The 21,077-nt window shown below is 51.0% G+C and overlaps 2 protein-coding genes across 2 annotated transcripts in view; one reads left to right on the forward strand and one right to left on the reverse strand.

Moving 5' to 3' along the window:
• CCT6B (chaperonin containing TCP1 subunit 6B) overlaps positions 1–21,077 on the reverse strand; it is an 82,013-nt gene that overhangs the window by 9,032 nt on the left and 51,904 nt on the right. The gene's annotated exons all lie outside the window — the stretch shown is intronic.
• Positions 9,538–10,496, forward strand: LOC137211940 (elongation factor 1-delta-like). The gene has a single exon (XM_067714725.1). It carries the CDS (start codon positions 9,579–9,581, stop codon positions 10,419–10,421), a length of 843 nt encoding a protein of 280 aa, XP_067570826.1. The 5' UTR covers positions 9,538–9,578; the 3' UTR covers positions 10,422–10,496.

The following is a 21,077-nucleotide window of genomic DNA, read 5'->3' on the forward strand; positions in this document are numbered from 1 at the left end:
GCTGTTACAACAGGAGAGAGGGAACTACTGGCATCTAGTGGGTAGAGGCCAGGGATGCTGCTAAACATCAAACAATGCACAGGACAGAACCCCACAACAAAGAATTATCCCATCCAAAATGTCAGCAGTGCCGACGTTGAGAAACCTTGACCTAGATGGTGTCATGGCACCCTCCCTCATTTCCTTCAGGTTGCTGCTCTGCCTTCCATATATAAAATAGAGAACTACCCAACTCAGCAGTCTGTCTCCTTTCTGTCTTAGGTTTCTCCCCGGCACTTAGCACCCTCTAACTCTAGTCATCTCTCTTTCCACCTAGAATGTAAGCTCCCTGAGGGTGGGGACTTTGTCTGTCTTGTTTGCTGCCATGTTTCCCAGCACCTGAAAGAGGTGCTGAACAAATAAATCAATTGTCTCCCTTTCACAATTGTGGAAACTGAGGCTCAGTCAAGCTAAGCAGCTTACTCAAAATCCCTGTGATGGATGCTATCCCTCCAGGGCTGAGGCCCTCACTACCCCAGCTGCCAGCACTGTTAACTACTGAGGTTCACAGCTGAGTCCTGCTTCAGGCATTTGCCCTCAGCTGAAAGCTGCCTTGTCAAAGCTGCCACCCCTTCCCTGGGAGCCCACATGCAATGACTGGACAATGGGGGTACAAAGGTCTGGCTCCTTTGTCTCAATCTTGGACAACTCTCAAGGACCACTCCAGCCCCAGGACTCCCCATGGCATCAGCTGAGGCCTCTGTTGCAACCGCACCACGACGCGACTTCTCCCTCTGCCCCATCCTGCTTCTCTCGCCCCTGTATAGGTATTCTTCTCGAGCACACACCCCTATAAACCTCCCACACACAAATTTAGGTCACTGAATATGTTACTAGGGGAATCTGACCTTTGATGGTCACACAGCTCAAAGGTGGCAGAACTTGAATGCTAACTCAGACTTGATCAACCTGAACATCCCTATTCTTTCTGCTCTTCCATACTGCCTCAGCCTTGACTTTGATCAGCCACAGGTAGGCTAGGGGCTGGGGATACCCAGGTGAACATGACAGAGTCCCTGTCTCTGAGACACTGCAATCCTCAAAGAGAAACAGCTCCCCCATCCAATTCACTGGTGGGAACAGAGTGCCAAGGGCAGAATGGACCAAGCACTGGAGGATCCCATGGGCAGCTGCACTAGGACATACTGTCTTAGAATCTAGACCACAAAAAGACCTCCTGCCAAATGTCAACAGAACAGGTCCCCTCCCCCAGACTCGGGACACAGACCCTGCAACTTCCAGAGAGGATCCCAGCCAGCAGGACCTACAGCAGCCCCTGCCTGGTTCCTTGAGTTCCTTGGGGTAATCTTGGACAAAAGAACTCCGAGGTGTGGTTTTGATAGAAAAGGACACAGAATTCCCCACCCTGGCTGGGGTCTCTTCAGGCTTAGCCTGGTTCTCAATACGTGAAGACCCGATATCCCCCTAAATTCGCCTCCTCTGGCCTCTCCTGGGGCTTGTCTCTGGTCTGATGGCCACCTTTACCTTTACTGAAGTTTCTTTTCCTTCTTTCCTATGCCTCCCCCAGTTCCTGAGAGTCTCAAGAAGTTCTCCAAACATACTCACCCTTTCCTACATAATTCCATTGCCCAGTCCCACCTCCCAGTCCTTCCTTCTGCCACTATTCCTGGCCATTCAGATGCTCAACAAATGTCATGAAAGGAAAAAGGAAGAAAGGAGGGAAGGGAAGAGCAAGGAGAGTAGGGAGAAAAAGATCAAATGACCAACTCATGATAGGGATGTCCTATATTCATCTGATTTAACTTCTAGGGCCTCCAAAACATCATTTAGGAATTTCTCCATCGCTCCTATCCTCCAAGGCAGGTCCCTTGCCTCCATCTTACAGCTGGAAACACTGAGGCTCAAGAATAGAGAAGAAAGCTTTCCTGACTACATTTAGAGGCAGCTGCAAGAGATTCCAATCTTGGGCATCCTAACTGCCTGGCTGTTCTGAGACCCTGGGAGTGAAATACTAATGGGAAGATTCCACCCACACAGTGATCAGAGAGCAGGCGAACAGATGCTGACAGACAGATCAGCGGTGCATCAGCAGGAACCACTCCAGCATTCTTTATCATCCCACCCCTACGCTTCGGGTAAGGGCCACCAGGTCCCAGGAGCTGTGCAGTTTCCAAGGGGCTACAGCCCTGGTGCCCTCAGGCTGTGCCATTCTACACTCATCCTCCACCACCCAGCTGAAGCACAGAGGCCAAGTGCCAGCTCTGCCTCTTACCTAAGGAACCTTGGCCAAGGCCCTTTCCTGCTCTGGCCTCAGTCTCCCTGCTTGTAAAATGTGAAAGCTGGACCTGACGAAGTTTGGAGATGATGGAAGAAACCTAGACTCTAGAGGCACCAGCCTTGAGATTGACTCCTGACTCTGCCACTTGCCAATGGAGTAAACTTCAGCGAGTTATGACCTCAGTTTTCTTACCTGGAATGAAAGGCCATCAACACCTACCTCATGGAGTTGTTACAAGAACTGAACGTGACAATGGATATGAAATACCTGGCACAGAACATGTGTTGGATAAATATAATACAACCTTCCTTCCCTTTCCCGCCAGCCCTGCTTCTCTTAGGCTTAAGGCCTTATTCTTTTTTAGATTTTAAGCCCTGAAAGCTGGACATGGATACATTCCCCTTAGCAAAATGTCTCTAGCATAAAGACATACTCGAGAAAGTGGTTTGCTGCCCCTGCCCCTGTCCCTGCCGCAGGGAGAAGGCACAGCACAGACAGTGGCCATGATGGCCATGACAACAACGACAGCCAAGAACGCCACAGCGGGCTTTGCCCTCCTTCCCTCCATCCTGGGTGCCTGCCATCTTCATGCATTCCGTTCAAGCTGAAAGTTGGCACTCAGGCACCACAAGCCAGATGTTTGAGTTTTGTTAAGAGCGGCTTAAATAAAGCCTTTAAAACAATAATTCTCAGCCATCAGAGGGACATTCTCTTTCTGGCTTCACCTCTCTAACACACAAGATTTTTTTAAGATGAAAAGGGAGAGAAAAACAACCCCTCTACAAAGAAGGAACATTTTTTAAAACACATGGGGGGCTTCCCTGGTGGCTCAGTGGTTGAGAATCTGCCTGCCAATGCAGGGAACACGGGCTCGAGCCCTGGTCTGGGAAGATCCCACATGCCGCAGAGCAACGAGGCCCGTGAGCCACAACTACTGAGCCTGCACGTCTGGAGCCTGTGCTCCGCAACAAGAGAGGCCGCGATAGTGAGTGGCCCCTGCTCGCCGCAACTAGAGAAAGCCCACACACAGATACGAAGACCTAACACAGCCAAAAACAAATAAATAAATAAAAATTTAAAAAAACATGGATTTTGCCATGATGCTCTGGCCTTTCTGATATCGCCAACAAAAGAGAAAAGGAACTTAGGGAAAGAGCCAATTTTCTCCAGCCCTTGGCACACACCTGCAGCTCCAGAAGGTGTCTGGAGGAGCCTGGACAGGTGGTGGCCATCTGACAAACTCCCTAAGGCAGAGTTTAAAGAGATACATACTTGGATGACATTGGTGAGTTGGAGAGTCTGTCTCCTTCTCCCTCCTGACCCCTCTTGTCCTCTCAGTGGAGACTGCCAAAAGGGTGCTTCTGAGAAGGACAAAGCCTGCCCCTCCACCTCCCTGCATGATGGCACCTGGAAGGGAGACCTGAGGTTGGATGCCCTTTGCAGTCTAGAAGTGATCCTTCCCAAGAGAGGTGATATTGAAGGGAACACGCACGTGATGCAAAGCCACCCAGAAGTCTGTCATGAACACAGCTGCACATTTCCAAAAGCCAGTGACAACACATAAATACTTACTACTGTGAGTTAAATACCAGATTCCTAGAAACTACTAGGCCTGGCACAGCTTTAAGAACAGACCCTGTCTAGTAAGAGCCGTAAGAGGAACCTCGTGCTCAAAAGGAGAACAAAACTTCCAGTGATGGTCAAGTGGCTCCTGTCAGACCTGTCCTCCCACACATAACAACTATAAACTCAGAGGACTTCCCTGGTGCTGCAGCTGAGAGTTTGCATGCCACGACTAAGGAGCCCACCTGCTGCAACTAAGACCCAGTGCATCCAAGTAAATAAATATTTTTTTTAAAAAACCTATAAACTCTGGATAAAATATTTTAAAACTACCTAAAGACACTGGTAAAACAAAAAGCAGGAAGAAATCAGAGAGTAATTGACACTTGGAAGAAGGACAATGGGTGTATTTCATGTTTTTAAAGGATTCCTCCTGAGGGAAGACCACAGTCAGTGTCCTACAGGATAGTTCAATTTTTAGGAAACCTGCAGCCTTAGTGGCTTGAAGAATCAGAGAGAAAGTGTGGATGAACACAGCAGCTGAAAGTGATGGCAGAAATTCCAGAAAGGAGAGAGCCACAGAGATTAAGCTCTAACACCTATATATAAACTCTACCCAAATCTCTGGCTGATCCTTCAACATATATGCACAGGGAAGACTCCAAAAAGCCCAGCTAAGATTACCAGAACTGAAGTGAGATTTCAGCTGCTGCCCACCAGAGAGGAGATAAAAGTTTGAAGTGTGAGTTCAGCCAAATTAAAAACAAAAAATCAGCACTCTTTAGAGGAATATAGTAGAATCCAAAGTCTCTCCAATATATCATTCACAATGTCTAGGATATAATCCAAAAGTACTAGACATATGAAGAAACAGGAAAATATCACCATAATCAAAGAGAAATCAGTACAGACCAATGGTGAGATGACATTGTGGCTTTAATGGACATAAAAGTGACCCTGGAATAAGAAGTCACTTTCCAGGGGAAGCTCTGACTCTGAGATCAGATAGACCTGGACTTGTGTCCCAGCTCCACCACTCCCAGCTCTGTGACCTTGGACAGCTCCTCTACTTCTCTGAGCTTCAGCTTCCTCATCTACCAAAAGACAATAACACTGCCTTCCTCCCATGATTATTATGGAACCAAATAGAAAAATGAATATGAAAGCACCTGGAACGGCATTTGGTACACAGTATGAGCTCAATAACTATTTGTTGACCCTAAATAATGATTCCCAAGTCAGCGGTGCATCTTCACCCTTACCTCAGGAGCCTTTAAGCCCCTTGACATTCCACGTCCTTTGGTTCTTAAAATGGGAATGTTCCACATTGTATAACCTGAGTTTTGGGGAAATTTTTCTAATACATTCTAAGGGACAGTCCCACCCATCTAAGTCAGAAGAATGCACACATCTAGTCATATCTTCAGTAGGGCCTTGGAAGAGATTAAGAGAAAGCAGTAAGGCCCCCTACCTAGAAATCATTTTATTAAGTGGTTGTTTGAACAAAACCCTGCCTCCTCCAAGCTCTGGACCCTAAATCCCCACCCTCAACTAGGAATGTGTTGATCAGGAACTGAGATACCAAGATAGTTATAGGATTAGATGTTGTTCAAGTTGGAAGAGACTGAGAGTTGACTTGGTCTAATCTCTTCATTTCAGACATGGGGAATCTAAAGCCCAAGAAGGAGAGGTGATTGAGGTTGATTCCCATGGGAAATTAATAAAAGAATCTACCACCTCAATACAACACCTTAGAGGATTACAAACACATATTCATTCATAATTTTATTTCAGTCATATCACAGTTTATGAGCTGTATGAGTAAGTATATGAGAGGGGTTGATGGAAGGGAAAGCCATTCCCATTTTTCAGATGAGGCAATTGAGCCCTAACGGGTGATGTGAACTTTTTCCATGACACCCAGACAAGCCGTGTCTACTTGGGGCTCATCCCTACTCTCTCCATCCCTGATCCTCAGACATAAGCCATTTTTATTAGACCTTGTACCTGTGAATGCAATGCTTGGAGTCCATCCCAAGTGGAGGAAACTGGATAGAAGGTGGAACTATCCAGGAGGAACCATGCTGGGGAGGTGACAGGGACAAGACATTACTTGTCAGCCATGGGAGCAAAACCAGTCAGATTCCCACCCCACCCCACCTCTACTGGGACCCATAAAATTTCAGGGGCTTTGACCTTGGGGTGGCCTTTGGGATGACCCTCTGGGCTGCTAGGATTGGATTTATGTGAAATATCTCACCACCTTCAGACTGTGGGCCCCACCTGGAAGACTGGAAAAACCTCAAAAAGAAGCCTCTTGGACAAGTGAGGGTCTCTCTCTCTCTCTCTCTCTCCCTCTCTCTCCCCCTTGAAGGCCAGCTAAGCCTCTCCATTCTGGCCGTGTACCCCCCAAGCCTGGAGAATGTGCCCCCTCTCTGCCTTCACCTCTCTTCTCTTGGGTACCCAGCCAAGGCCAGGCCACAGGGAGACCAAATTAGGATTTGTGGCCTGGACCCTCCCTCTGATGCCTGAGGAGTCCCTGCCCCGTCACTGGACAACACTTGTCCATTTGTCCAGGGCACAGACAACTTCCCACAAAGCTAGTGGTCTGGGTGCTAAGGCCCAGGCTCCCTATGCTCTCTCCAGCCCCACTAGCACATCTGCCTCCCCCAACTGTGCCCCCAACCCTTCAGAGCAGTCCTCCAGCCTTCCCCACCCACCACCATGCTGCTATTCTGAGCTGCTCATAAATTGCCAAGTTTGACTCATTTTTCTTCATAAATCCAGAGCTTCCAGCCTCCTGTTTGACTTGTGTTCCTGAATTATCCATGAAATTCTCAATGGCTCATTCAATAGCCAAGCAGAGGTCCCCCTCAGCCTCTACAAAAAGCCACCAGAGGCTGAGACGAGTGATGCTGGGAGATCCAAAGACAGGGGGTGTCCAGGCTCTGGAGAGGGGGCAAACTTCAGAGACATGGCAGGAAACGTAAGGAGTGAGGGGAAGCAACTGGCCAGGTCTGGAGAAGCGATTCTGCTACCACCAAAGGAAGTGGAATCAGAGAGGGAAACAGACTTAGCTGAGGTCACACAGCCTGTTCTTGGAATAATGATAAGCCCTTTGACATTTCTTTGAATCCAGGATCATCAATCCAGAGAACATTAAGACCAGAAGGAAACTACAGATTCACCTGATTTTTCTTTTAGAATTTGTGTGTGTGTGTTAAAATATACATAACATACATTTGCATTACTGTACAAAGCTTCACCCGATTTTACAGACTGAAAACACAAGAGCAGAAAGACCAGAGGACTAGCTCAGGGCTACACAGCACGTCTGTAGCAGAGGCCGGGTTAGCATTTGTGCAACAAAGTGTCGCCCAGAGGCAGACACACCTGTGGGGACAGAGGCTGAGTACGTGCTGCAGAAGAGAAAGGGCTCCTCCACAACTCTTCCTCACCCCTCAGGACCCTCACCTGACAGGCAGCCCCTCCTCCTGTGCACCTGCTCATCCTCTTCCTCCATGAACTTGAGAAATGGCCCCAGCTGCATCTGAGCCAGCAAACACGGCCGGGGTCTCAGCCCCCGGTGGGATTATGGAAGCCATCCATCCCTGGGTGAGAGCTTAAACACATCTACATAATCAGCTCCCCTCGACCCTGCTGCTCCCACCATTTCTCATGAAACCTCACTGAGGCTCTGATTCTTTTTTTTTTTCTTTAATCAAAAACATGAACCGACACCACCCCTCCTCCCCCAAGTCAGGGGAAGGGTGGTGCTATTTAGACCCAGGACTTTGGTATGACACAGGCTAGATTAGACCCTGGGAGGGGGACAGTGATTAAACACATCTCCCCAACACACACACACACACACACACACACACCACACACACACACACACACACACACACGTGTGAGAATTTAATTACCATGAGAAATTGCTTCCTGACAATAAATGCCACCCCACTCTCTCTCTTCTCCAGCCAGATGGCTTTTGCTGGAATATTTGTCCCCATAATGAGTCCTCAGCTTCTCCCTGAATAATTCATACACAGGTAGGGCTGGATATTGTAGGGAGGTTTGGGATGAAGTGGAGGAGTCAGGGAAAGCTCCCAGGGCTGGCCGAGGTAGGGACTCAGGCCAGTCTACCAGGGGTGCGAAGGGAGAACATCTCTCTGAAAAGAGGACATTTAAGCTGACAGCTGAAAGTTTTAAAAACCCAGTCATGAGAAGAGGGGGGAGGGGAGGGCATTCCCAGCAGAGGGAAAAGCATATGCTAAGGTCCCAAACCTGGGCCACAGGTCTCAGGCCACCTGTACCCTCTTGTCCAAATCTCTCTCTTCTTGGAAGGATTTCCCTCTGCCCTGCTCACCACTGCCTCCTATCCACGAACAGGTAAACAGTGCTTCATAGCTAGCAAGGAGTTACCCCACAATCACCTGTGAGATGGATCACGAAACGTTCCTTTAGAGATGAGGAAGGTGCAGGTTAGAGGGTCAGAGGACCCTCCTGCCAGAGGACCCTGCATTCCCACTGCCCACCGGGCTCTTTGTGGGAAGTCAGGGTCCCTGAGAGACACTCTCCTGCAGAACAGCCCAGCAAGAAAGGTACAGGCTCTGGAATCACACTCCCTGACTTCACATCCTAGCTCCTTCCCTTACCAGCTGTACCTCCGGGGCAGTTCACTCCACCTGTCCCAGCCTCCCTTTCCTCACCGGTAAAATGAGGTTAGTATTTTTCCCCACTGGATAAAGTTGCTCTGTTGAGTAAACACATGGCATGGTGCCCAGCACATAGCAAGCACTCAAAAATAACATAAATAAGATTAGTACTATTCAGGTTCAAGCACAAGACAAGATTAGGTTTTTAATTTGTCTTAAAAATGAAATACACACCCTGCAATCCACACATTCGCAGTTTTTATATAAACCAAACACTGTCTCCATCCTATTCCCCTTCCTCCCCACCCTTGTGAATAGCTGAAACTATTGGCCACTACCCCATGGGAAGAAAGCCCCAGGTTGCTGTGATGACCCATTAAGATGACATACAGAGTGGATTTGCACACTGGATGGGGCCACACAAATGGTCTTTGTTGATGAACATGCTCTTAAAGCACCAACCTCATTATCTGATGCTCCTGGGTCCTACTGGTCCCTCTACCTCTCTTTTTCAGTTGTAAGCAAGCAGCCATATAGCTGCAACCAAAGTCAGGGACAGACTTTCGTGTTGTAATCAAATGAAACTTGCAGCAAAGCTAATCAGCCACACGCAGGAGCTATGGGTTATGATTATTCTGCTACTTGGAGATAAAAGCTCATTGGTAAGCAACAGCTCAGAGAGGAAGTGCTTCTGTTTCTCTCCTTTGTCAGTTCTTCTGAATCTCTGAATGAGGGTGGCATTAGATTGAATCCATATCACGGACACATATGCTGACATTCATGCTCAAGAAATTCCAGACCCTGGATCCATCATCATCCAGGGCTCCCTGGGGCCCCCACCCCACCCAGCACACAGGTTGAGTCTCCTTGGGTCTGCAAGTGGGTCTCTTTCATCCCTCCCTTCATAAGGGTGTCTAGAATGTCAGCTCACCCATCAGTCTCAGGGAAGGTGGTACAAAGGACATCGATTCTGAATTAGAATGTCTTGGATTCAAATCTTGGCTCAGGCTCTTTCCTCTGCCATTGCGTACGCCGAGCCCTCCTCGTTGGTCGCTGTGTCCTTGGCTGGTGTGAAAATGGCCACAAACTTTCTAGTGCACGAGAAGATCTGGTTTGACAAGTTCAAATATGATGATGCAGAAAGGAAATTCTATGAGCAGATGAACGGGTCCATGGCTGGCTCCTCACACCAGGAGAATGGCGCCAGCGTGATCCTCCGTGACATCACAAGAGCCAGAGAAAACATCCATAAGTCCCTGGCTGGAAGCTCAGGCCCTGCGGCCTCCAGTGGGCCTGGTGGAGACCACAGTGAGCTTGTCATCCGGATCGCCAGCCTGGAAGTGGAGAACCAGAGCCTGCGAGGGGTGGTGCAGGATCTGCAGCAGGCTGTCTGCAAGCTGGAGGCCTGGCTGAGTGCACTAGAGAAAAGCTCGCCCACCCACCCGGCCACAGCTCCGCAGACCCAGCATGTGTCTCCCATGCGCCAAGTGGAGCGCCCCACCCGGAAGGCGGTCACCGTCACAGAGGACGAGGACGATGACATTGACCTGCTCGGCAGCGATGAGGAGGAGGACCAGGAGGCTGCCTGGCTGCGGGAGGAAAGGCTGCAGCAGTACGCTGAGAAGAAGGTCAAGAAGCCTGCCCTGGTGGCCAAGTCCTCCATTCTCCTGGACATCAAGCCTTGGGATGACGAGACAGACATGGCCCAGCTGGAGGCCTGCATGTGCTCCATCCAGCTGGATGGGCTGACCTGGGGTGGGGGGGCCTCCAAGCTGGGGCCCGTGGGCTACGGCACCCACAAGCTGCAGATCCAGTGTGTGGTGGAGGACGACAAGGTGGGCACGGACTTGCTGGAAGAGATCACCAAGTTCGAGGAGCATGTGCAGAGCGTTGACACTGCTGCTTTCAACAAGATCTGAGCCCTGGCATTGGCCTGAGCGTGTGAAGCCTTGCAGCCAATAAAGACTGAGATTCCAAAAAAACAAGAAAACAAATCTTGGCTCAGCCACTCACTAGCTACATGACCTAGAATGAGTCACTTATCTTCTTAAGACCTTAGTTTCCCCATCTGTACATGAGGTCAGTGTAAGGATAAATGAACTAGCATATGCTTTAGCAGAGTGGTACATCGTTGGACTTTGGTATCAGATGCTTGGATTCATATCTCAGCTTGGCTACTTGCAGGTTGTGTGACCTTGGGCAAGTCATTTGACCTCTGTGAGCTTCAGTCTCCTTGTCTGTTACACCAGGCTAGAAACAGTATCTACCGCCTAGGGTTGTTATGGGTGAGATAGGGATGTTACATTAAAAAGTGCTAAAAGGAGTGCCTGACACGCGTGGCACACGCATCAAATGTTTGCTGTAGTGGTTGTTAGCACGACTACTGGTCCGGTGCTTGGCTCATCTTAGCACTCCTCTCAAACATGCAGGCTCCCTGCTCCCATCTGAAGGGACAGCCTGGGAGTCCCGGGGAACAGTAGCCCTGGAGGCCACAGACACACCCGCACGGCAGGAGGCAGTAACACTGATACTGGGTTTCCTCTGGGGTAAGGTGGGGCAGGGAACTCTGGACAGGGAAAAGTCAGGGAGGAAATCAGACAGGTGGGAAGGGCAGGGATCAGGCAGGGCTGGCTCCAGATGTCAGGGCCGGGACTTGACAGAGCTGCTGGACCCAAACATGTGGGCCTTCACCCTTGGCAACTCTGAGACCAAGATGCCCAGCAGCCCTGACTTTGAAATGTGCTCCATTCAACTGTGAATGAATAATTTACAGTCTTTGATCTTATATTGCTGAGGAGAAGGCGAGAGAGAAGACCATGAGGGCATTGGGAACCAGGAGATGGGAAAGGAGGAGAGGAAATAACCCCTTGTGTCCTATCTGGACTGTCAAGTCTCCTCAGAGACAATTCCCATAGTCTGGATGCTGGCAGGCCCGCTGATCCTTCCTCACTGGGCGACCAGACAGCAAGAGCCACATGAACAGGTTTGGGCCAGTGCATCAGTAAGCTTAGCAGGAAAGAGAAAGGAAAAGTGAATAACCCCGTGAGCAGTGAACGTGTGATGCTTTAGCAGTGCAGCCAAATGACTTCCATTTCCCCTGCTTAGATTCCATCTATCTCTCCAGTTGGCAAACCACCCTTCCTTCATCAGAAAACACTGAGAGAGCCCTTTCTTCACCAGCCTGTGGGTGTGAATGGCACTAACAACACCCAAATATCGCTAGCTCCAAGCTCCTAGCAATATCAGACTGGAATATCTGCCAACTGGGGGATTCAATCCTTTGCAAACTCTCTCCCGGCATCTGAGAGCCCCAGGAAGTAGCTCACTCATGAATAGATCTGCGTTTTCACTCTCTTGACTGCTCCGCAAATTTGCTATGACAAAACCCTCCACTAAATGAGGTGGGTTTTTTTTCTTTTTTAATCTTATTATTACTTTACCCAAGTATTTTGGAGCACCTACTTTGAAGCAGGCACTGTGCTAAGTACTCAGCATTCTCCTGAAGGGTGGGAAGAACTTTCGCTCAATCAGCGTTAGGTTCAGATGCAGGCAGGAGGGGTTCCACAGCAGTGTTGCTTTGTTCCCAAAGGGTTAGGGACTAAATGAAATGACCCTTTCAGTCAACACACACAAACTTTTTTTCCCTCCGGGGACACTCAGGCTACCAATGTCACTGGGTTCCAAGAGTTTTTTCTTTTTTTAAACATGTACATTTTTTTCCTTTGGCCACACTCCGTGGCTTGTGGGATCTTAATTCCCCGACCAGGGATTGAACCCGGGCCCTTGGTAGTGAAAGCAAGGAGTCCTAACCACTGGACCACCAGGGAATTCCCCCAAGGGGTTTGGTGACAAGCCACACACCTGTTCTCAGAACCCCTACCCCTCCAGCCCTCAGGCATGCTACAGCAGCCAGACCTCAAGACCAGACCTCTTCAGCCCTTTGTGATGAATTCTCTCTCAGGGACCTTTCTGTCCCCCAGCATCCTGGCTTCTACTGCCCCTTCCACTGGTCCAACAGACACAACTCTGAATATATAACCCCAATTGTGGACAGAGTTAAAGGTCTGGGTCTCCCCGACCCAACAAAGTCTTATTCTTCCATGCATCAATGGATGCAAACAGATGCTTGCGGTAAGAAGGGTCATTACCACACATGCCAGCTAGATGAGAGCCTCAGCCAGCCTGGAGGCTGCTGTCTCCCGCCCCAGTCCTGGCTGGAAGCCCCCAAGGCCTCTCCCAGCACAGCCCCTCTTGAGAAAGGGAGGAGCTTCGAGCCACTGAAGCCGTAGGTGAACGAAAGTTCCACTTCTCTGACATCACCTCTCCCCGCAGGGCTGGGCTTGCTCCTTTCTGAGCCTGACCTTGTGGGAGCCCAGTGGGGAGGTGCCTGGGATGCAGGTGTCCCCAGCACGCCACCTTAATCTGGCCCTTCTGGATGGAACCCAAGGCGAGCAGGAAATGTGTTGGGAGAGTTCTGAAGGGGTGGGAGCAGGTTACAACGAGCCACAGAGCGGTCCCCTACACACACAACCCAGACTTGATAACCTATCCAGGCCTTGGCATGACCTAGAGGTTCCAACTTTCACCTAGACCCTGGTTTCTGTGGTCTTCTGCCTCCCTCTTGAGGCCAAGTCCCATTCTAGACCCCTGTTTTGATATCTGCAACCAAATCCTTGGGCTTGAGACTTTGCCTCAATAGCTAACTAACCGAGTAACAAAAGCAGTAATAATGACTAATATTTATTAAGCACTATTTATTAACAGAGTCAAACACAGTTACTTATAATTCATTTAATCTTCACATAACATTGTGAGGTAAGTACTATTATTAACCCCATTTTATGGATTTATAAGCAGAGGCATGATGAGATCATCCCCAAAGGTTGATGGATGGCCTCATCTAGTAACCCACCCACCTGCTAACAGACCTCACCAAGGCCGACCCCTCACCTGACACTTCTCTGAGACATCATCTAGGCCAGTGTGTGTCAAAGCTGAAGACTGGACCTGCCAGGTCTGTGCTAGATTTCTCCTCTAGATCTTATTTCATCGTCAGAATGACTACAGATGGTGAGCATTACTGCCCCATTTTGTAGATACCAATAATGAGGCTTGGAGGCTTAAAGGACATGCTTTACCACCCAGCTAGTAAGTGGAAAAACTAGGAAGTGTATGGCAACGCTTCCTCATGCTTCTTGCCACCCAGCACCCCCACTACACAGATATCCAGCATCCACAGTTGGCAGGCAGGCACCCCACCCCTTCCACAGCTCCGGTTCTGGGAAGACAAGAGGCAAGCAGGGCCCAGGCAAACGCCACAGGCATGAGGATCTGGGGAAACTCTCTGGACGGCGGCACCCCTCTCCTCTTCCCTCCCCAGGGAATCTTGATGAGGAGAGACATGTGGAGATGGAGGCCTCTTGTAAAACTGATTAAGAAGCCCTCCAAGCTCGAAGAGCAGGTCCTTTACTCCTCTCAACACTGGGCTCCTGGGCCCCTCTGCCACGTGGGCTGAGTGTGTCTCTTCAGCGTCGTGCACCCTCATCCCAGGGCTGCTGCCCCTACCAGAAGTGAGGGGCCAGGTACACCCCCTTAACCGTCACCCTCTGACCCAGCACAGGAGAGCGAGAGCACAGACTGGTCTTGCTTTCCTCCTCTACCCTCACCCTCCTATTTTTGTTTTGTTTAAATAAGCCTCCTTCTGCCAGGCAGAAGGGCCACCTCCCGAGCTCCCTGATCCTGTGGCCAGTCTTGTCAAACCTGGTCTCCCACTGCCTCTTTCGAGAGAAGGGGCCTTCTCTGAACAGCTTGCCCAGCTCTGTGTCCCCCAGCCTGAAATGTGTTCCTCTGCTGGAGTTGGAGCTGTTCTGAGTGTTCGTGGAAAAGTGGAGGGGCTGCCTAAACTCTCTACCTCCAGGCCTTTGTGAACGCTATTTTGTCTTCGGGAAAACTACCACCCACCCTGCCCCCAAATCTTTCTTGTGCTTTAATGCACAGTACAAATGAGGATGGTATCACCTGTCTGTGAAGCCACCCACAATCACCCCGAAGTTCATTTTCCCCCACTCAGTGCCCTCTGCAACGCACCCCCTTTTACCATCCCCATCAACCTGTGACGTAACCATGGACCCAGGAACCTGAGTTCCTTGGCAGCAGGGCAGGGTCTTACTGGCACGCACAGTGCCAGCACCTAGTAGGAGCTCAGTAAAGGTTGGGTGGCAGAGCAGTTTGCCCTTTCCCTGGGGTGGGAGCCCTCAGGAAGTGTGGTCCTCAAGCCTTTGTAGATCTAGCACAGCAACAGGGACAAGGGCAGAATCCTCCTGATGCCAGGCAGTGCGTAGGCACTCAGAGCATCACATTCATAGACTATGAGTAAAGACAGCATTTAACTGGGCACTTACAAGGGTGCTGGGTGCTGCGCTAAGCACTTTACACCCATTATCCTATTTACTCCTCACAATAACTATGTCACATGGATACCGTTAGGCCCATTTTCAGATGGGGAAATGGAAGATCAGAGGGGTTAATTAAGCTGGCCAGGGAGACACAGCTGCTCAGTGGCAGAGTCGATACTCAAATCAGGTCTGACTCTGGAGTCGCCTGCTCCCCAGCCCCACTGCACAGTGTTCCCCTTGTTGTTTGGGTTTGAGGCTCCATGTGAGTTCATGACTAAAAGGACCAGAGGCTTGGCTGGGAGCAACAATGCCACCCCTGCCCCCTGAGCCGGGACTCAGACTGCCAGGGGACACCATCAAAGGTAAAACATCCTGGTCAATTGTAGAGTCAATTCTCCAGCTCTGGGAGATAAGCCTCACCTGTCAGATGAAAATCTTACCCCGGGCACCTAGCCACCTGCAAATGATAATTCAAGGGAAGCCCAGGCCTCAGAGGCAGCTGAAATCCCTAACCGGGCCCCACAGGTGCACCTCGCCCTGCCTTCCCTCGGCTCCAGCCACCTAAACCCCGGTCCCAGTCCTGAACCAGGAGCCTTGAACCTGCCTGCCTGTTGCACCAAACCCGCAGGCATTGATGGCCCTGGGCAACCCAGAGGAAGAGGAGCCAACCTCACTGTCCCAGGACTTGAGGCCTGCGTGGCCGGGGGTCCCAGGCTGCAGGTGAGCTGGAGGGTACTCAGGGCCACACACACACTAAAAAGAGCTTAAGAGTCACTTCTAAAAGAAGGGGATGGTGTGGGATCATGAGAAAGTCACTTCATCTTCTGAGCCTCTGTGTGCTCACCTATAAAATGGGTGGGACTCCCGGCAGGCCTGTCTCAGAGGCTGCTGTGGGGAATTCAAGCAGCACATTTGGGGGAAAGCTTTGCAAGAACCTGAGGGTCATGCAGATGTATGGGACTGTAACAGTTAATAGTGAAAATGGTACACACCCTTAGAGAGGGCTGACTTGGGGCAGGCCCTATTCTAAGTGCCTTAGGCATATTAACTCATTTTATCCTCAGAGCAACCCTCTGAAGTGGGAACGATTATCCCATTTTACAGATGAGAAAAGTGAGACCCAGGGAAGTTAAATAAGTTACCCGAGGACCCCTAGCTAGTGTGTGCCTGTGTGGGTTTGTGAAGCAGGACAGTCGGGCACTAGACCCTGCTCTAACCATGAGGCCACACTGCCTCTCTAGAGCTGTGGTTTGAGGGGTAGAAAAAAGGAGGTCAGGGAGTCGGCCTCTCTGAACAAGATGGCCAGAGGGAGCTGCCCCTGGGGGAGCACCTGCTATGTGTCAAGCACTTTCCTCACCTCTCACTTAATTCAGCAGCCCGGGCGGCAGGGGATAGGAGTGGGGGGCCGGCATCCTCGGCCCCATCGGCGCACCAGGAGACTGAGGGCCAGAAAGCCCAAGGTCTCTTGGTTGGTAGGGACTTGAACAGTGTCTTGAACAGTGTCTTTTCATTTCCCTTCCCTGTTACTTCCAGCCCATACCAGCCTTGTCTTCCTGAGCCCAAAGTCTCTGCCACCCCCTGCATTTCTGGGTTCCAGGGACTGAACACCCTGGGGGATGGGCAGTGAGGTGACCAGAGGCTGGACACAGGCCACACCCTGCCTTACACGCCCTGCCACAGGGCCCCCATCTCTCCCTGCCCATGACCAGCTTGCCCGACTCCCACCTCCTCTCCCCATCGCCATATCCAAACTGCCTATCCAGGGCACCCATTAGGGTCCTGCAGAGTGGGGTCTAGCATGGCCACAGCCTGGCCCTGGAGAGCTTTGGAATGTAGGTGAGGACCTGCCCCCCTGAACCAGCCTGGCCCCCAGGATCCCCAGGTGCCCCACTCACATATCCAGCTGTACCCTGGCTACTCTCAGGCCATGATTTTCCCTCCTCTCCCGTCCACAGGAACAGGAAGAAGGAGCCCAGTTCTTCTGCCTCTTCCTCCAGGAGCCCTCACCTCACCCTTAGAGCAGCTAGGCTCCACAGGGCTCTGCAGAGGGTGCGTGGGGTAAGGCTGCCCCCCACAGGCAGCCAGGGAAGGAGGTTGCTTTGCTCAGAAAACCTGAAATCTCTTTGTAAGCAAGTGGGTAGGGCAGGGAGGTGTCAGAATCTCTCGGTGGGATTGTCTCTGGGATCTTGAAACTCACCCCTAAACCCTGAAGCTGGGAGGAATCCATTTAAAGGATATTAGGAGCAGGTTCAGAGCGGGGATGTGGGCAGAGGGGTTCCAAGTCCAGCATACAACCCCTGAGTCAGAGCCCGACCCCCAGCACAGGGTCAGAGGTCATGGGTCACCCCTTACCCCCATCCCTTTCACTGTCCGTACTGCTGACTCTAGGTCTTAAAAGCTCCCGTCCTACATGCACCATGCCACAACCCCTAATTGTCTGAGTGCTTCCTGGGATCTAACCAGAATCCCTCCTGCTACAACTGAAGCCCAGGTCCAAATGCTCTGGTCCTGATTGGTCAGGGTAGGGGAGATGAGTGAGTGGTCACAGCATCACACCCTCAGGGCTGCCTGGAGTGGAAAAGGGGGCATAGCAAGTTTTGGAAGGGAGCCAGTGGTGTGGGGGGAGCCCCAGGGGAAATCTTCAGACCAAGGGCAGCAAAGCAGAAAGCAGAGCATCTCCTTAAGACAAACGTCTCCACTGCCTTCAGCTCAAAGCTCTATTTGCATAAAGAAATTATCCTTACTGCTCTTTTGCCTAATTGGCAGGGAGCACCTGCCCACACCAACAGGAACTACCGCTAAGCAGCCCATAAAAGCTGGTGTGAGCAGTGGCTAGCCTGTGCCCACCCCACTGGCCAGGACAGGGCCTTAACGCAGCTGCTTCTTCCTGGCATGGCCTGGTCCCAATCCCAGATCTGCCACTTCCTCTGAGTCACAGTTTCTTCATCTGTTAAGGAGGAGGAATAATTCTTGCCTTATTTGGTGTCTGAAAGGATTTCAATGTGGTATCGCTTCTGAAGGTTTCAATGCAAAGCCGGGGACATGCTCAGTGCTCCACTCACATTCAAGAGCAAGTTCTTCTAGGGATGGCCCGACTGGGTTCCAAACCATCTCTGCCAGCTAATCCAATGATTCTTGGGTAAATTACTTAACGCTCTCTGTGCCTCACACTTCTCATCTGTAAGAGCAGGGATTAACAATACCCACCACAAGGCTGCAATTACACTTAAATAAGGCAGCATGTGTAAGAGCCCCTGGCACATAGTAGGCCTGTGCTGAGTCAGGATTATTGGTTACCAGATGCCATCAACCAATCTTTCACCAGAGCAGGGAACCCTGCCTGACACTTCAGAGGGAATTCTGAAGCCAGATGAGGGGTTTCTTGATGGTCCCTCCAATTTTGAGTTTCCCTCATCCAAACAGTCACATTCATCATGTTTCAGGGCCCTGGATTCCAGGGTCAGAACCCCTGACGCCTCATCAGGGAAGAAGCAAGCTATGCCTGTGGACTGGTGATGGTTACCATTGGATCCCCCAGTGTCATGTGGACAAGTCAGCTCCCTGGCTGCATCTCAGACCGCTCGCACAGTGCTGGGCTCATCCCAAGCTCCAGCTCTGAGACCCCTTGCATCAACTGTACTCTACATCTGTCTGTTTCAGCCCAGGAACCACCAGGAGGACAGGAGGGGCGAGCTTCTGTCTGGCTCTGTTCAGGGGTCTGTCCTAGGAATCCCACAGAGCTGGCCTGCTCTTGGACTAAGGGGATCCTTCAGAGCCCCCAGACCTACAGGAGTCAGGTCATGGCTGGGGACCTGACCACTTCCAAGGAGAGAGCCATGGGCACCAACTCGACAGGGCCACTCACAGGTTAGGACAATGAGTCATCAGTGACAAACTTGAGAGAAGACCTCAGGCCTGCTGAGTCCTGGGCCAGGGTACTGCCCCTGCACCGGCCTTTCTCCTGAGACTAGGAATGGCTTCACTGAGCTGGGGAGCCCTGTCGCTATGGAATGTCACTCAGTGCTGGAGTGCACACGGAGATCTGAATTCAAATCCTGGCTCTTCTACTTTCTGGTGGGAACAAACCCACTTAAGATCTCTGAGCCTCTGTTTTTTATCTATAAAATGAGGTCATAATTGCTTACTTCCCAGGATGGCTATGAGGATTCAGGGAGATGAGTTCGGTACAGGGATGTAGCAGGTGCCTAGTATATGATGAGAATACAATATGGGGAAGCAGTTGCCACGGCCACCCCTCTGTAAACTGCCTTCTTATTGTCTGTCACACATACACATGTGCATGTACACCCCAGATGCACAAATATGCCCACTCAAACATATATACACACAGCATATACTACAAATATTAATACTGGATAAAAGGGAAGAAAAGAAAAACCTCAAGCCAACTAACAGGGACTTTGTCCCATCCCTGCACACATTTGCTTTTAATGGCACTAGATAGGGAGAGACAGGGGAGAAGGAGAAGAGGAGGCAGGAGGACAGGACCTGAGAGGCGGCAGGGATTCACCCAGAAGCTAACAGTAAAAGGGATTGGGGAGAGGCAGTCCTCCTTGCCTCTCCCCCAGCCCCTGCTGGTCACCTAGCAACAAGCATCTCTTCAGAATCCTTCCTAAATCGCTGAGAGTCTTCTGCTCAGCAATGCCCTCCACAACTTCCCCTCACTCTTCCTCCAGGTATGAACTGCCCTCACCTGTAAATCCACACCTCACATGTCCTCCAGGCCCACCTCCCAGGGCCAGGAGAACTGTAGGAAGGGACATCGATGGCAAGGTGCTAAGGGTGGGGCACAAATATCTGGGTGTTCCATGTGGCGGGGAGGGGAAACCAGTCTGAGATGGTCAGGATCAGGGCCCAGGAGGGGGCCCACAGCCCTACCCTGAGAAAGGAGAAAGGACAGGATCCAGAGCCACCTGATATCTCATTTCAGAAGGCACAGCTGTGAAAACCCAGAGCTATTTAATATCTGGGATCAATGTTTGGGGAAAGCCAGAGTGGAACAGGGAAAATAAGTGAGAGGAAGCATTTGAGCTTGTACTGTGTGCCGAGCATTTTACACACACACACACACACACACACACACACACACACACACACGTGTGCGCAAAGTCTCAATCCAAAAACCCTGCAAGATTAGGACCTCGAACCTCACTTTACCAATAAAGCAGCAGAGGCCTCAAAGAGAGAGGTCCCTTGCCCTTGGTCAGAGAGCAGCAGATGTGCGGCAGCCCTGGGGTCAGAACTCACATCTGTCTGACCTCAAGGCACTGGAATTTCAGGGCTAGTGCCAGGAGTCTGTGAGATAGAACCTGATCAAAGACAGGGCTTCACAGAGTGCCCAGTATGCACAGGGCCACTGCCACATGAAAACACCTGCCTGAACCAGGACATAAGTCAGTCAGTGAGCCCTTTCCCTCCTCCCCTCTCCAGGGGCCATGCCCTCCACTTCCCAGTAGCCCTGGGCTCTGGGCTGCCATGGTGGGTCATCGGCCCCCTCCAAGGGTTTCCCCAAGTTCCAGGGTCTCTAACAGGCAATGGCCATCCACCCCCTGAGACCTCCAAGCCCTCCCAGCAGTCCTGAGCTGCCTCTAAGAGTCCAGGGCTCTTTATTACTGATCCAGCACCGTTCCGAGAGGTAGGCTCTGCACACAGCTGGCAGGATGGCTGGTGGCTTCATGGAGAGGTGGTGATAAAAACAGAAGTATTAGCTGAATGTCTGCCCCTCACCAAGGCAGCCAGCACCCTCAGGACGGGTACTGGGCATGGGGTGGGCTTGCAGCAGGGAGACTCCTGCCCAGGACCTGGGGTGTGGGGTGTGTGCCCACTCTCCCCCATCTGCAGCCCTTACAGCTCTCCCTGCATTCATCCTTCTGTCCACTGCTTTGCAGCCCCCTGAACATGCCACCCTCTCTCCCACCTTCATGCCATCCCTATCTCACCCTGTTATCCCCTTCCCCATCAGCTCCTCCTTTCTTCCTGTAATTCAGCGGCCCTCACTGTTGGCTGCACATTAGAATCACCAGGGGAGATTCTGATTCAGTAGGTCTGGATAGGCTCTGGGCATCAGCATTTTTTAAAAGCTTGCCAGGGGATTCTACTGTGCCAACCTGAGGAACTGCTACTTTTTATCAGACCTCAGCTCAGAAGTCAACTCTTCTG

This window comes from Pseudorca crassidens, chromosome 19, assembly GCF_039906515.1.
Source record: "Pseudorca crassidens isolate mPseCra1 chromosome 19, mPseCra1.hap1, whole genome shotgun sequence".
Lineage (NCBI taxonomy): Eukaryota > Metazoa > Chordata > Mammalia > Artiodactyla > Delphinidae > Pseudorca > Pseudorca crassidens.